Source organism: Coccinella septempunctata, chromosome 7, assembly GCF_907165205.1.
Source record: "Coccinella septempunctata chromosome 7, icCocSept1.1, whole genome shotgun sequence".
NCBI lineage: Eukaryota > Metazoa > Arthropoda > Insecta > Coleoptera > Coccinellidae > Coccinella > Coccinella septempunctata.
In genome coordinates, this window is record NC_058195.1 from 12,701,858 (window position 1) to 12,715,338 (window position 13,481).

Consider the following 13,481-nt stretch of genomic DNA (forward strand, 5'->3'; position numbering starts at 1 on the left):
CTTTGATCATCCCCCGAATCCAATGCCAGTCCAAGTGTGCGACTGGAACGCAACGCCGGTCACAGGCAAATAGATAACTCATATCTACCAAAGATTAGACTAATTTTTGATATCTACGTAAATCAACAATCAAAGCGAAGGTTTGTTGAAGAAACAAGTTTGAACAAGTATCGATATTTTTGAACTCTACTTTTTTTGTGCAACCCTAGATTAGTGTTCTGTGGTGGGCAGTGTGAACAGTTTTGACAAATGACAAATGACGGAGTGTTCCGTCTGTGGTTTTCATTCGGTTTTCTGTCATATTTTTACGTTGGGAAAATGAAAATTTGAATTTGAATCAAACCTGGCAGTTCAAAAACTTTACTAAAATGAATTATTCTGCCGAATCAACGATGTTCAACAAATCGAAACCATCTGTAGATGCCTTGGAAATACGGGAACGAGGTAATGTATCAATCACATTTTATTTTGTATTTTTATGAAACAGGGCTTATTTTGAATAGTAGTTGTTTTTGTCTTCAAATATTGTATTTGGTGATATTAATAATCACTATTATGGAAGTATCGAATAATTATTATTCTGTTTTCAGATTATATATTTTTGAAGCAAAAAAATGATCAACTAGTCAAAGAACTTATCGAAATGAGAAGTAACCGTACTAAGTTGAACTTAGATATGGATTATTTAGTGAAACAAAAGTTTCATGTTGAACAAAAATTAAATGTGAGTATCAGTGTTTAATAATGTCATCAAAAGATTCATACTATGAACTCATTTGCTATTTTTATAATTATTGATTTGCTGTACCATAAATATAAATTTTCAGCGTATGGAGAGGATAGTTTCGAACATCGATGCTAGAAGTAGACAATGTTTGAACAGAATTATAGAGTGTTCTACAGAATTGACATGTATTATAAGTTTAGTAAATGAGGTTAGAGACCTCAAAAAAGATCTGGGATCTATAAGCGAAGATACAAGTGGTAATTAATTTATTTTATAACATTCAATTCTAGTTAAGTATACATAGTCAAAGTGATATGGGAACTATTATTTGCCGAATAAGGTTCAAAAATGTTATGGATTATACAATTTTAATGCTGTCTTCTGAAAAATTTCATCTCTACGATTCCTTGCTGGAAATACATATTTTCCTATACTATTCAGTGATGAATAATGAGAAAAAAAAATAACCATTTGTTTATCAACAGAACTTTTAGGTGGATCGTCTCTAAGGGGAATGGTAGATGATTCCTTGAAAAATCATGTGCAAAATCAAGAAATTGAAAAAAATCAGGAAAGTGAAGAAAATCAAGGAAGTGAGGAAAATCAAGAAAGTGATGAAAATCGAGAAAGTCTACAGAATTTAGAAGAAACTTCAATGAATAATGAAGAAAACACTCAGGAAGAAGTTAGTTGAAATTCATAATTTGTTTCTGCGACCGGTTACAAGTCAACACCTTGTTGCTTATTTTTGTGAGCTAGTTATTTTGCTTTTTTCTACTTTTTGATGACATTTTTTTTATTAAAATCATGCATACACAGACAGATCATTAATGAACAAACCTGATGAAGTACTTTATACATCAGTTGTCCTCTTATTAAAATCAAAATTCAATTTACAGGTTGGAAGTTCAAATGACTTCATATCACGAGGTGGAAGAAGCCTTCCAACAGAATCTGATTGGGGTAAGTAACTAGAATGTTCAATTTTTTATATAATTCATTTTTTCAGTTTCGCAGTTATATGTATTACTTTGCATAATATACCATTCATTTCATAAGTTACTCTTAAACGATATAAAAAAATATAACCCATTCCTTTTCAGTTATTGCAGAATCTGATATGGAGCTGGAGGGAAGTTTAGATAAACAATGTTCCATCACATTTCCTGAGTAAGTTATTCGATTGTCAGCTCATTGATGATGCTTCAATTTAAGCCTTCATTATTGAAATGCTTGAGTTTCTTTGAAAGTCATATAGAAGATATCCCCAATCGTCCAATCTGTTTATTGTATATTCTTCAATAGAAAATAATAGCACAGTCTGAAACTCTTTCCTAGTAAACTTGAAAAGAATTTCTGAAAATGACCTACATGATGGTTATTTTATCTTGCACAGGTGAAATAAAATTAAAAGGTTCTGGTCCCAGAAATTCAAAATTCAGTAGAAATTATTCAGTATAAAATGCCTTTTAAATTCTCTGAATTTTCTGGAAATGTAGCAATAATGATGCACACAAAAAAAATTTATTTATTTTTTCTTCAATATCCCATGTAACTCAAAATAAATATTTGTGATATGCACTAACAAATTGCCCTTCTGATGCCATTGAGTAAAACGAATCTATCATAAACCATATATCCAATAGGAGGTTGTCTGCAATTGAAGAGGACCCTGAGTATTCCTCATCCGATCAAGAAGAAGCAGAAATAAATGGTTTAAATTCTAAGGAAAATTCTGTAAGTATCTTCTCTCCTTCTTCTTCTACGTGCGGTGCCCCACCGGGCTGAACTGAGGCCTCGTGACCCATTGTTCGTCCGCTTGTAGTTGGAGAGACTTACACTCTGTGACATGCTGACAAAAATGCCACAAGTCGACTGAGAGGTGTCCCTCTCACCATAGGAGCTGTGGGTGTTCTGTTTCCTAGATGTGTCATCCTTAAGTCCTCAAGGTTGTTACAGAAGAACAAAATGTGTTCAACCGTTTCCTCCGTGCTCCTGCACCAGCGGCACAGGGAACGGCTAGTCAGTCCCATTCTATTTAAGTGTTTGTTAAACAAATGGCCAGTCATTGCTCCAGTCACTAGACTCAGTTGTTTCCTCTCAAGAGCTAAGAGTTTTTTGACCTCAGGCACAGAGGATGGTCTCTCAATGAGAAGCCTCGACTGTCTGAGACCACTTCCTATGCTCCATCCAGAGGAAAATTTCCTGTCCAGCCAACTATTAAAGAAGTTCTTGACAGATGTACGACAGATAGGCAGCGCCGGTCCTGGACCTACAAAAGCTGAGCGGGCTCCCTGCTTTGCAAGTTTGTCTGCCTTCTCGTTCCCCGGAAGTCCTGCGTGAGCCGGGCACCAGATAACTTTCACAATGTTATCAGATCCTAGCCCCCGCAGAGCCTCTCTGCATTCCTTTACTAGGTGTGAGTTAACCCTTTCCTCAGAAAGGGATTTCAGGGTTCCCTGACTGTCACAGCAAATATAGATGTGTTTTCCGGAGTACCCTCTGCGGATATTCTCCAGTGTGCAGGCTAGAACAGCATACAGTTCCGCTTGCACTATGGAACAGTCCTTCCCTAGGGGGATGGATAGATTGAAACGAGGTCCCACAATTCCCACTCCAGTCCCTGTGGGCATCACAGAGCCATCAGTGAACCAAGTGGGACCTTCGGGCTCAAGAAGCCTGTTTGGTGTAGACCAAAGGTCTCTGTCAGGGACAATTACCCTGTAGGGTTCGGCAAAATAGAAGCTGGTGCCCGCGCGGTCCCCTCTATGGAGAAGGGATGCGTTAGCATCCCTCACCATCTTGAGAGCCCTCGCATGCCCCCTGAATAGTCCTCTATCGCGCCATTGTCCCTGTTCCCAAACTCTAAGAGCTGTCTTCATGGCCACCTGTGTAACTGCAAGGTCCAAAGGTGGTAGTCCCAGCAGACACTCCATAGCTGCCGTAGGGGTGGATCTCAGAGCGCCTGTGATGGCTAAACATGCGTTCCTCTGACATCTAGTCATAATGGTGCGGCTGAAATTCTTCCCCATGGAAGTCCACCACACCAGTGATGCATAGGTAAGGATAGGCCTCACCACTACAGTATACAGCCAGTGCATAATGTGTGGTTTGAAGCCCCATCCTTTTCCAAGCACTCTCCGAGTAGACCAAAAAATTACATTAGCCCTGCTCGATTGGATCTCAATGTGTTTGTTCCACAATAACTTGTGGTCCAGTGTCACACCGAGATATCGAACTTGCTCGGATAGGGTGAGCCCAATCCCAAACAAGCTAGGAAGCTTGATGTTGTGGGGCACCCTCCTCCTAGTAAAAAGAACCATCTCTGTTTTACCAGGGTTGACCGAGAGTTCGTTCTCTAAGCACCATCGTTCAATCATACGCAGGGCATTCTGCATCAGATCGAAGATGACACTGATTACCTTACCTCTGATCAGTAGGACAAGGTCGTCCGCATAGGCCACAACAACGAGCCCAGCCCTTGTCAGCTCGACCAGGAGCCCATTCAGGACAAGATTCCACAGTAGAGGTGATAAAACACCTCCCTGCGGACATCCCCTTCCCGGTGAGCCCCAGATTGTCGAGCCGCCTAGCCGAGCAGTCATGCTGCGATCCCTCAGCAGAGACCTCGCCCAACGACAAAGTGTCGGTTCCACGCCATGTTTGGACAACGCAGCTTGCATCGCGCCAAACGCAGTGTTGTTGAATGCACCCTCTATATCCAGGAATATAGCCAGTGTCCATTCTTTGTGATGTAGTCCGTCCTCAATGCAGTTGACCACCGAGTGAAGAGCAGAATCTACTGATTTGCCTATTTGGTAAGCATGCTGGCAGGGGTGTAATGGGTACGTCTGTAACGCACCGTCCCTGATATATCTTTCTACCAGTCTCTCCAACGTCTTGGTTAAAAACGAGGAAAGGCTTATTGGACGAAAGTCGTTCGCTCTCGTATGCGTGGGTTTGCCAGGTTTGGGTATGAAAACAACCCGCACCTTTCTCCAGGGCAATGGAATATGTCCTAGAGCTAGACTCGCTCGGAGTATATGGAGCAGTGGGGAGGACAACACATCCAGCCCCTTAATAAGGAGTGCCGGAATTATGCCATCCTCACCCGCTGCTTTGTAGGGCTCGAATCCGTTGATAGCCCATCGGATTCGAGACTGTGTCACCACTTGTGAAGCCAACTTCCAGTCCTCTCGTGAGGCATGTCGTTGGCGCTCATCCTGCGTGATGTTGTTCTCTGTGAAGCCCGGAAAATGCGCCTCTAGGAGATGTCTTAAGCTTTCTTCCTCTGAGCATGTTTTATGCCCGGTAGGAAGCTGTAAGTATCATATTTGTGAGCTTTTTATCAAGTTTTTATTAGGATGTTAGCTCCTACGCAGCTTATAGGCGCTTGTTATGCTCTCCCTTACATTTAGAAAAAAATTATCACGCAATGTTGAATCTATCGTGTTTAATTTAGTCATGATTATGAGGGTCCACAGTGTTGAGAAGCCTATTGATTTTAAATTTATTTATATATTTTTATATTCTTTCCATTTACTACTTCATGCTGCAAATTTTTTCAGACTACCTTTTTCGTGCAACTTCCAAAAACTAATGTAAATACCAAAAGAGGAGAACATTTTTCAAAAACTGACTATACAGATTTGTCTACTAATGTTGAGGCCGATAGTGATTTGGATAATTCAAAATCTGATCAAAGTACATTTCAAGATGTTGATAAAACCACTACTCCACAGAAGACCTCAGATGTGAGTAGCAATATGAGTGTTCTCATTTTTGCATGTTACAAATCAATAAAAAAATAAATATGAAATAATTTCAGTTCATTCTTTTATCTATATTGTTATGTATCCAATTTTCTCAATATATGGTTCAATATATCTGGTATTGAAAGGTTTCTCAGTTCAAATAGTATAGTGTTTAGTTGGTTTGTTCAATGAGTATTAGGAATTAAAATACTTATTCTCCAAACCAATGACTTATGGAATAAACATTTTAATTTATACAGATATAAATAGACCGTTAAACATCAGTGTTTGGAAAAAAATCATGTATACTTTGTCACTCCCATGGGTTTTAATAAAATTTTCAAGAAAGATTTTCCATTCTTCATATCTTTAATATTTGTGTTTGAAAATGAAACTTCTTGACCCAAGTGAGGTACTAAGCGCCTTATTTCTATAAACAGAAGATCGGTTTGCAGAGTAAGAAACAATGTTTCAGATAGGTTTTGATAGAAAAAAGATTATTTATATGGTATAATCCATTCTCTTGTTCTTTTTTGCAGACAATTGATAAGTCTCCCCGGAAAACTACACCGAGAAGGGCAACATACATAAAGGTGAGCTTTTTCCTCTTGTTCAGCTGTTCAGCTGTGTTGAAATTACCAGAAGCGCCTACTTTTATTCAATGAGGGTCCTTCAATACCGTCACTCTCTGATGAGGACGAATTAGATCGAAACAACGATCAACATGTGGTTATAATTCGATTCAAATAACGGTTGTTATGTTTCTGAATTATTTCGAATAGTATATGATATATTTGTCCTCTATTTTTAATTGAAAAAATACCTTTTACAGAGGAAATCTATTGGAAGCCCGTGTCCCAAGTCGTTAGAACAGAGAGGTAGCAAAAAACGAAAATCCTACACGCCGAAATCATCTCGAATTTCAACTTTGGAGCGTAGAAAATCAAGACAATCTCCAATTTTGTCAAGCGGAGTGAGTTGCTCTTCAAAAAGAATTGAACTAGCTGATCTTACAATCTGTAACTATTATTTCTTTATCGATTTGATTTCAGTTCGATTCGGTGGAAGGAAGATCGGATACGGATCGTAATAATGAAAGCGGCACCAAAAGAAAAAAAACATTATCTCGGTTATCGTTATTTCCACCTGAACCAGATTCTTCTATTTCACCATCGGGAAAAGGGTTACCAAGAAGATCAGAAAATGTTAAAAAATCGGTGAGTGAACATTGTTGATTATTTCACTATTTTGTCCCAATATTTGGATTTATATCAGATTAGTTTATTTTACTCCTTTTTGAGATATTTAAAAAAAAAAATGGATGAGTCATTAATGGTATACTTCAAATTAGATGAAGTCTACAATTTATCAAGGTTATTTGCCCTGTCAGTGATTTAGGCCCTCAAATGAAAGCTTCATAGTTAACGATTGGCCGTACAATGGATTTATGAATCCATTTTTATCAAAAATTACACACCAAGGTGGAGACCAAAGCGATTCCTGCATGCCATTTTCCGTCAGTAGATGAGTATAATAGACTGCTCAAAAATGTAAGTGGATTATTCCTATTTCTCCATCTATTTGTGTTCCAGTTCTCTTGTTCGAGAACCCGACAATAAAATTTGTCTCTTTTGTTTTTTTTTTAATTAAGGTATAAAGTGTCAGGAGAACCAAGTTTTGTGAGTGTGTAATACGGAAACATACGCCTCTTCATGTATTATCAACAGCAATACTGAAAATTTGATTAAAGTGCAGAAAGTAAGTTTTCTATCGAAAATCCCTTTCAATTTTTGAGCAGTGTAGATTAATATAATATGTGATTTCCTATGTAATTATTCTTTGGGCTCAATTTCTAAGGTGTTCATTGTAAGTTATGATGGAAAAATTATCCTCTTTCAGGATAATTCTCTAGGTTGTCATCCTATTGAGGAATTGAGTGAATCGTGAGTTAGAATGAGATTTCAATGATGCCAATATGTAACACTTTGAATTTTCGAATACTATTATAATACATGTACAGCCTGGTACTTTTTGAATAATAGAAGTGTCTTGCCTTTTGGACTGGCTGTTTTCAGTATTTCACCTGACGTTTCGCCTACAACTGCGGGAGGCATCTTCAGAGTTCCTAGGTCATAATATCTCACTTAGGTTACTAATGTATTTGTATCCCCACTGCACAACATGACTTTTAGGGTGTGTACACAAAATTATATTCTCGAGAACAGAATTTATGTCTAACATAAAAAGTTACTATCCTAGGAGTAATATGGAGATTGACAAACATTATATCAACGGAAGAGAATAGTATAGACTTCCGTGGCACATAGCGCCTAGTTGGAATGGTGGGGCTATAAATACAACTCGTTATTTAAATAATACATTGAAATTAGTAAAATCATGAGCACATGTTCCAAATGTTATTAAAACTCATAAAAAACTTTTTTTTTCAAGGAAACAGGATCTCCTTCAGAAAAATCACTGATTGTTGCCAAAGATTTATCGAAATTGACGAACCTCATCAGGTAAATTAAATGTTTACCATAAAGTCAACTTTCATTTCAAGATTACTTTGCTTCTAGCTCCACGCCGATTTCTCTGCAAAGACAGTCCGAGGTTGAGCCAAATAATAAAAATAAAATAGATAGGTGAGTGAATGGCACGAATGGTATTCATGGGGGGACTTGTATTCGTTAAATTGGATGATGATTTCTTAAGACGAAACTATACTTATCCCCTTCTGAGGAAATCTTTATTTCACTTCTTATATCTTTCAAGTAGATATAATTCATTAATTTTCAAAGACATATTCCTTCGAAACTAAATCGAATCCTTTCAGTTACAGGACATCAAAAGTTCTCTCAACCAGTGGGAGAAAAGTAGGGAAAGAAAATAGTTGTTTAATTGATGAGCATCCCTCCAATATTTTGATAGAGGAGGATGATGGTACACCTATGGTTAAGAGGAGAAAGAGGATCTGTACTATGTATAAGTACAGACCTGAAGATATATATGAGGAAATAATAACAGGGTATTTATTCCTTATTTTATTGTTACCTTTTTCCATGTCTTTTTCAGTTCTATTTTGTGGAGAATCTTATGGTAAAATAACATTACAAAATGGACAAACACATCAAAACGTGAATTTTTATATTTACTAGTAACAATTCACTTCTTTTTTCTTTTCAATCTTTTATACAATTACATCAATATTTCTTTTTAAACAGGCTGATAAAATACACCAAAAGGTCTCTTTGAGATTTTGATTTTGGTTCCTTTTACTAAGAACTCTCTATTGGATGAAGTAGACCATTTATTCTGTTGCAGTATTAAGCAGAAACGTCCGAAAGAAGAATATTACAAGTCATTACTTGATGAGCAATCCAGAAGCATGAATCAAAGTTATTTGAATGAGAGTGGGACATCATTTAACAGAAGCAAGAAACGTTTTAATTCCACTCATAAACGTGAAGAAAGTCATTTGGAGAGTCCGAGAAGGTAATTCATGGAATTTTACTGTTTAAGCCGGAAACAAAAATTTTTAGGGATCACATAAAACTTTTTCTTTGTACTTAAAACTTATGATTTTCACAAAAATGAGTCCTAAACCACTGGTTGGTGGTTCAAAAACTTTTCTTGTATGAAACTCTTCATTCTTTCATTCTTTTCCAAAGAAAACTGAATATCAACTAAATATATTACTGTATTCGATCAAAAATAAATCAAAATAAATTCATGGAAGGTCGTTGGTCCCTATCCATTTTTGAGCATTTATCTACTTGAAAACATGAATTCGACTGAATTTCGAAGAATTCACTTGGTAGGTCCCTTTCTTTTTCACAACGATTTTTCAGCATTGGGAAAAGGAAATCTCGCATTAAAAAACTGGAAAATACACAAGAAGAAAGGAAGGACCTGTTGGATGATAAACACGAACCAAAGACACAATCAGATCACAATCATCACAACGGTGGTGAAGCCCAGACAAGTTCGAAAGAAAATAAACAAAGACGTGGTTTCAAAGCTAACGCCAATCATGAAGGAGAAAATACCGAAGATAGAAAAAGGTAAGGTTTACGTATTATAAACTAGATGGATTTTTCAGTCGGCATTACAAGCACTCAATTTGCGAAGACAAAATCGGAAAATATTTCCCATATGTCTTCTGGTTCATTATGAAGCAAGTTTTTTCAAATTTATCATTTTTTGTCAGAAATGCACTTTTTGATGGTTTTCTCTTCAGTCTGTATTTCGTTTCAATAAACCCAAACGGTTCTGTGCATTGAAAATCGTATTTTCATTATGCCAAGGCAAGGTATATCCGATGACGATCTTGGCAAGCTTCAGCCTATTCGAACTTAAGTACAGTAGAAATACGAAATTTAAACTATACGATTTCGAAAACTTTCTTTTAACTTTCGAGTAGATATAAAAATTTCCAAGTAAAGATTTTCTCAAATTAGGTTATTTTAATGGAAGCATTAGTATGAATGAAATCTTTTCAGCCAGAATATTTCGAAAGGTTTCTCAACGAGTGGGAGAAAAGTAGGAAAAGAAAAAACCTCTTTAAATGATGAGCATCCGTCCAACAATGTTACACATGAGGATGGTAGTACACCCATTGTTAAGAGAAGAAAGAGGGCTTGCACAATGTATAAATACAGACCCGAAGATATATTTGCTGAAATCATATCAGGGTATTTATCATTTTACTGCTATTAATTTTTGAGCTTTTCATATCATTTCTGTGTTGAAGAGGACCTGAATGTATTAATTGTTTATTTTCAGCCTTGAAAATAGGAAAACCCGTTCTATAAAACGCGAAAATCGAAATGAAGAAAAAGAGGAACTGCCTGTTGATGAGCAAGTCCCCAGGACACAATCAGCTGGCGAACATCACACTTCAAATGGGGGTGGAGCGCAGGCTAGTTCGAAAGAAAACAAAAAAAGACGTGGCGTCAAAGCCGATGCCAGCCGTAAAGAAGAAAATACCCAGGAAACAGAGAGGTGAGAATTATAGATCATTAATTCCATGGATATCTAAGACCACGTTGACTCTTGCTCAATTTCGACAGGATGAGCTGGCTTGGTTCAACGTTGAACTCGGCTGTATAGGGTGTCCCAAATTTGATCTCCAGTGAAGGAGTCTTGGAAACCAGAAGAGCTAGAGGATGACCCATTTCCGAGCTCTTTTTCAGAGAAACAAAGAATGGTGAAAACTGTAGCCTCCTACGATCCTTCGTTTCTGAGTTGAGATTTTGACGATTTCGAAAAGTTTTCATAACTTCTTTGTCTTTGAGAAGTTACAGGTCTAAAACTTGAACTTTTTTAGTACTACGCGAAGAAGTGCCTGTAGAAGGTTCAAGTTTTAGATCTGTAACTTCAAAGACAAAACAAATATGAGAACTTTTCGAAAGCGTCAAAATCTCATTTTTTGCTAAAAACTCATAAACGAAGAATGGTAGGTTTTCACCTTCACGGTTATGCACTAGCTATTATTCTAGCTTCTGAGATCCTCACTGGACATCGAGTTTGGGACACCCTGTACAACTGGGCAGGACCCAGGGCAAAACAGAATGTTGGGGCAAATTCTAAAATCACTTGAGATATTAACGTAGTATGAATTGAGAGAAATAAGCTTATTTATTTGATGACATTTATTTTTTATAACCCATATTTACTTGTGGTAACGGTTATCATAGTTTGCTTTTTCCAAACTTTTGGGTGACATTTTTTTCTCTTATACCTATAATAGTTCTAATATTTTCAATGAAAAAATTTTTATTTTCTGAAAAAACAAGAATATCGACTAAACATACTCTCGTATTTGATAAAAACAAACATCTTTAATCGATATTCCCGAAATAAATTGATGGAAGATCAATGATCATTATAGATTGTGGAGAAATTTATATTTATGGGAATAAATTTAAAGTGTGGATAGCTTTCGTGTTATAATTTAACTAAAGTCTTTGTTTTTTTCAGCGAGGGGCAACCAGCAGAGTAAGTATCACTATATGGTAGTATTGAAATACAGCGATAAACATATGTTGATGTACAATGAACAATGGAATATTCTCATTGTTTATCCACAATCCACGACCTTGATAGTGTGAATTACCACTTAGACTTGTTAACAATTGCCACGAGTGACTTTTTTTAGTACTAATATTCATTGAGAACCAAATTTTTTTATCAAACATCTATATTCTGTTTTGAAAAAAAATCTGCTTTCAGACCTAATGAAAGAAAAAGAAGAAGGGCCGTGAAGAAGGTTGAATATAAGGAACCCAGTCTCAATGTGTGAGTACTCATTTTGCATTACAGAAATTCGTTTGAAAAGTAGCACAACGTTTACGACTCAAGATGATTTGTATTTTATAACGAGGGCAAAAACATGCGGGGGTATCTCATAGAAGAAGGGTATATCGATTTTCTTATCTATCTGGATAAGGGTTGATCAAAATTCTTCAAATTCGTTTAAATCATGAAAAAACTTGTAATAAACGCAAAAAAGTTGAATGTGGGGGCATCTTAGAATATAGAATAACAGGAAGGAGCATATTGCTCATTTCAATTTGACCGGAATAGAGGAGAAAAATGGCCGACTAATATTTCCGTTTCAACAGTGGCGTAGGACAATGAAGTTTCCAAAAAACAAACTTCAATAATCAGTTGATTCTGATTAATCAAAAAAATTAGGAAAGCACTGACGTAAAGTCAGAAGCTTTATCACGCTCGTTCAAATTGATAATCAAAGCGGAAATTCACCCCACCTAACACTCCTTGGCTATATACTTAATGGTATTATTATAAGGCCTATGACTTAAAATCACCTACGCCCATGGAGTGTTATTGTCATGGGATAACCTTCTTATGTCATGAAATTCAGAAGCTCATAATTAATACCTGATATTCAGCTTAAAAAATCACTCACCTAAGAAGTAAAACACTGGAATTTTCATTTTTTAATGTTAAGCAATAGCCACAAGCAGCACAACTAACCATGTTTTCCGATTTTGTAATATGATGTAGGAATACTATAAAAAGGATTATAACACTGACTTCACTAGATTGAATACCAAGTATTCACGCTAAAATATCCAAAATCCTTATTTCCAGCGAATTTCAAGAATCCAAATTACCAAAATTAAGTTAAAACATCACTTTGTTCATTTGACTTCCAAGTCTGCCACTTTTCAAATCAAAACTTGGAAGACCAATATGGCCGTTTCCGTCGCACAATTCCCGTCACATTTATTCGAATAAGCTCCTTCCTGTTATTCTATGTTCTAAGGGGGGCATCTATATCCTGTAAAGCCGGCATAAGGTCAACACCATAAGAAAAAAAAACGTCGAACTTCGGGAAGCATAAATTGAAAAGCCGTTTCTCTAGAATTGGAAGTGAGAATTTTGATTTGTCTCAGTTTTGTACAATTTTTGGATTCCTTCTAGAAATCTTAAATGAGGAGTCAAGAAGTTTGTGAGAAAAATAGAATGAATTTGTCCTTTCCAATTTTTAGCGCTTGGAGGTTGGCAGATGCATCGCTGAGAAAAAGGTTACGGAGAAGGTAATAGTCTAGGCATACGTGCGCCTTTCGAATAAAGAAAAAGAATTTTGTTGATGCGGCTAAGATTATCGTATTCCGTTTCCAAATGCCCTCAGTTACCAAGAGAAGCTAATAGCACATACAAAAAATTTTCAAATGTTTTGAATTTACTTTATTTTTCAGGAAACTGAGGAGAGAGTGACTGACCTAGCCATTTCGCACATATAGCTAGTTGATAAGTTTAATTTTTTATTTTGTTCAATGTTTATCGCCGTTCATTATTTAAAAATATATTTTGATTATAATAAAACACTTTGTTTTTTGAAGATTATTTTATTTCTCACACCAATAATGAGGGTGGGTTTGAGTGATGGAAGTTTCTTCATTGAGCGCAGATAAGATAAAATAAAATAAGATTCAGTAGCTGGCGCCAGTAGGTTTGTATAATACACT

At 36.4% G+C, this 13,481-nt stretch overlaps 2 protein-coding genes across 4 annotated transcripts; both read left to right on the forward strand.

Moving 5' to 3' along the window:
- Positions 1-286: 286 nt before the first annotated feature.
- LOC123317223 (protein SCAF11-like) lies at positions 287-7,428 on the forward strand. Its single transcript, XM_044903638.1, has 12 exons — positions 287-444; positions 591-724; positions 828-984; positions 1,213-1,412; positions 1,627-1,690; positions 1,831-1,897; positions 2,374-2,464; positions 5,296-5,481; positions 6,021-6,074; positions 6,314-6,454; positions 6,534-6,698; positions 7,381-7,428. The coding sequence occupies exons 1-12, from the start codon at positions 369-371 to the stop codon at positions 7,426-7,428; spliced, it is 1,383 nt and encodes a 460-aa protein (XP_044759573.1). The 5' UTR covers positions 287-368.
- Positions 7,429-7,851: 423 nt separating this feature from the next.
- LOC123317224 lies at positions 7,852-13,356 on the forward strand. Of its 3 annotated transcripts, none has more exons than XM_044903639.1 (11): positions 7,852-8,003; positions 8,061-8,126; positions 8,318-8,509; positions 8,806-8,976; positions 9,333-9,545; positions 9,984-10,175; positions 10,267-10,485; positions 11,464-11,481; positions 11,716-11,781; positions 13,002-13,049; positions 13,212-13,356. In XM_044903639.1, the coding sequence occupies exons 3-11, from the start codon at positions 8,433-8,435 to the stop codon at positions 13,228-13,230; spliced, it is 1,023 nt and encodes a 340-aa protein (XP_044759574.1). In that variant the 5' UTR covers positions 7,852-8,003; positions 8,061-8,126; positions 8,318-8,432; the 3' UTR covers positions 13,231-13,356. The 3 variants fall into 3 exon arrangements, with proteins under 3 accessions (XP_044759574.1, XP_044759575.1, XP_044759576.1); XM_044903640.1 differs by having other exon boundaries at positions 8,324-8,509; XM_044903641.1 differs by lacking the exon at positions 13,002-13,049.
- The last annotated feature ends 125 nt before the right edge of the window (positions 13,357-13,481 follow it).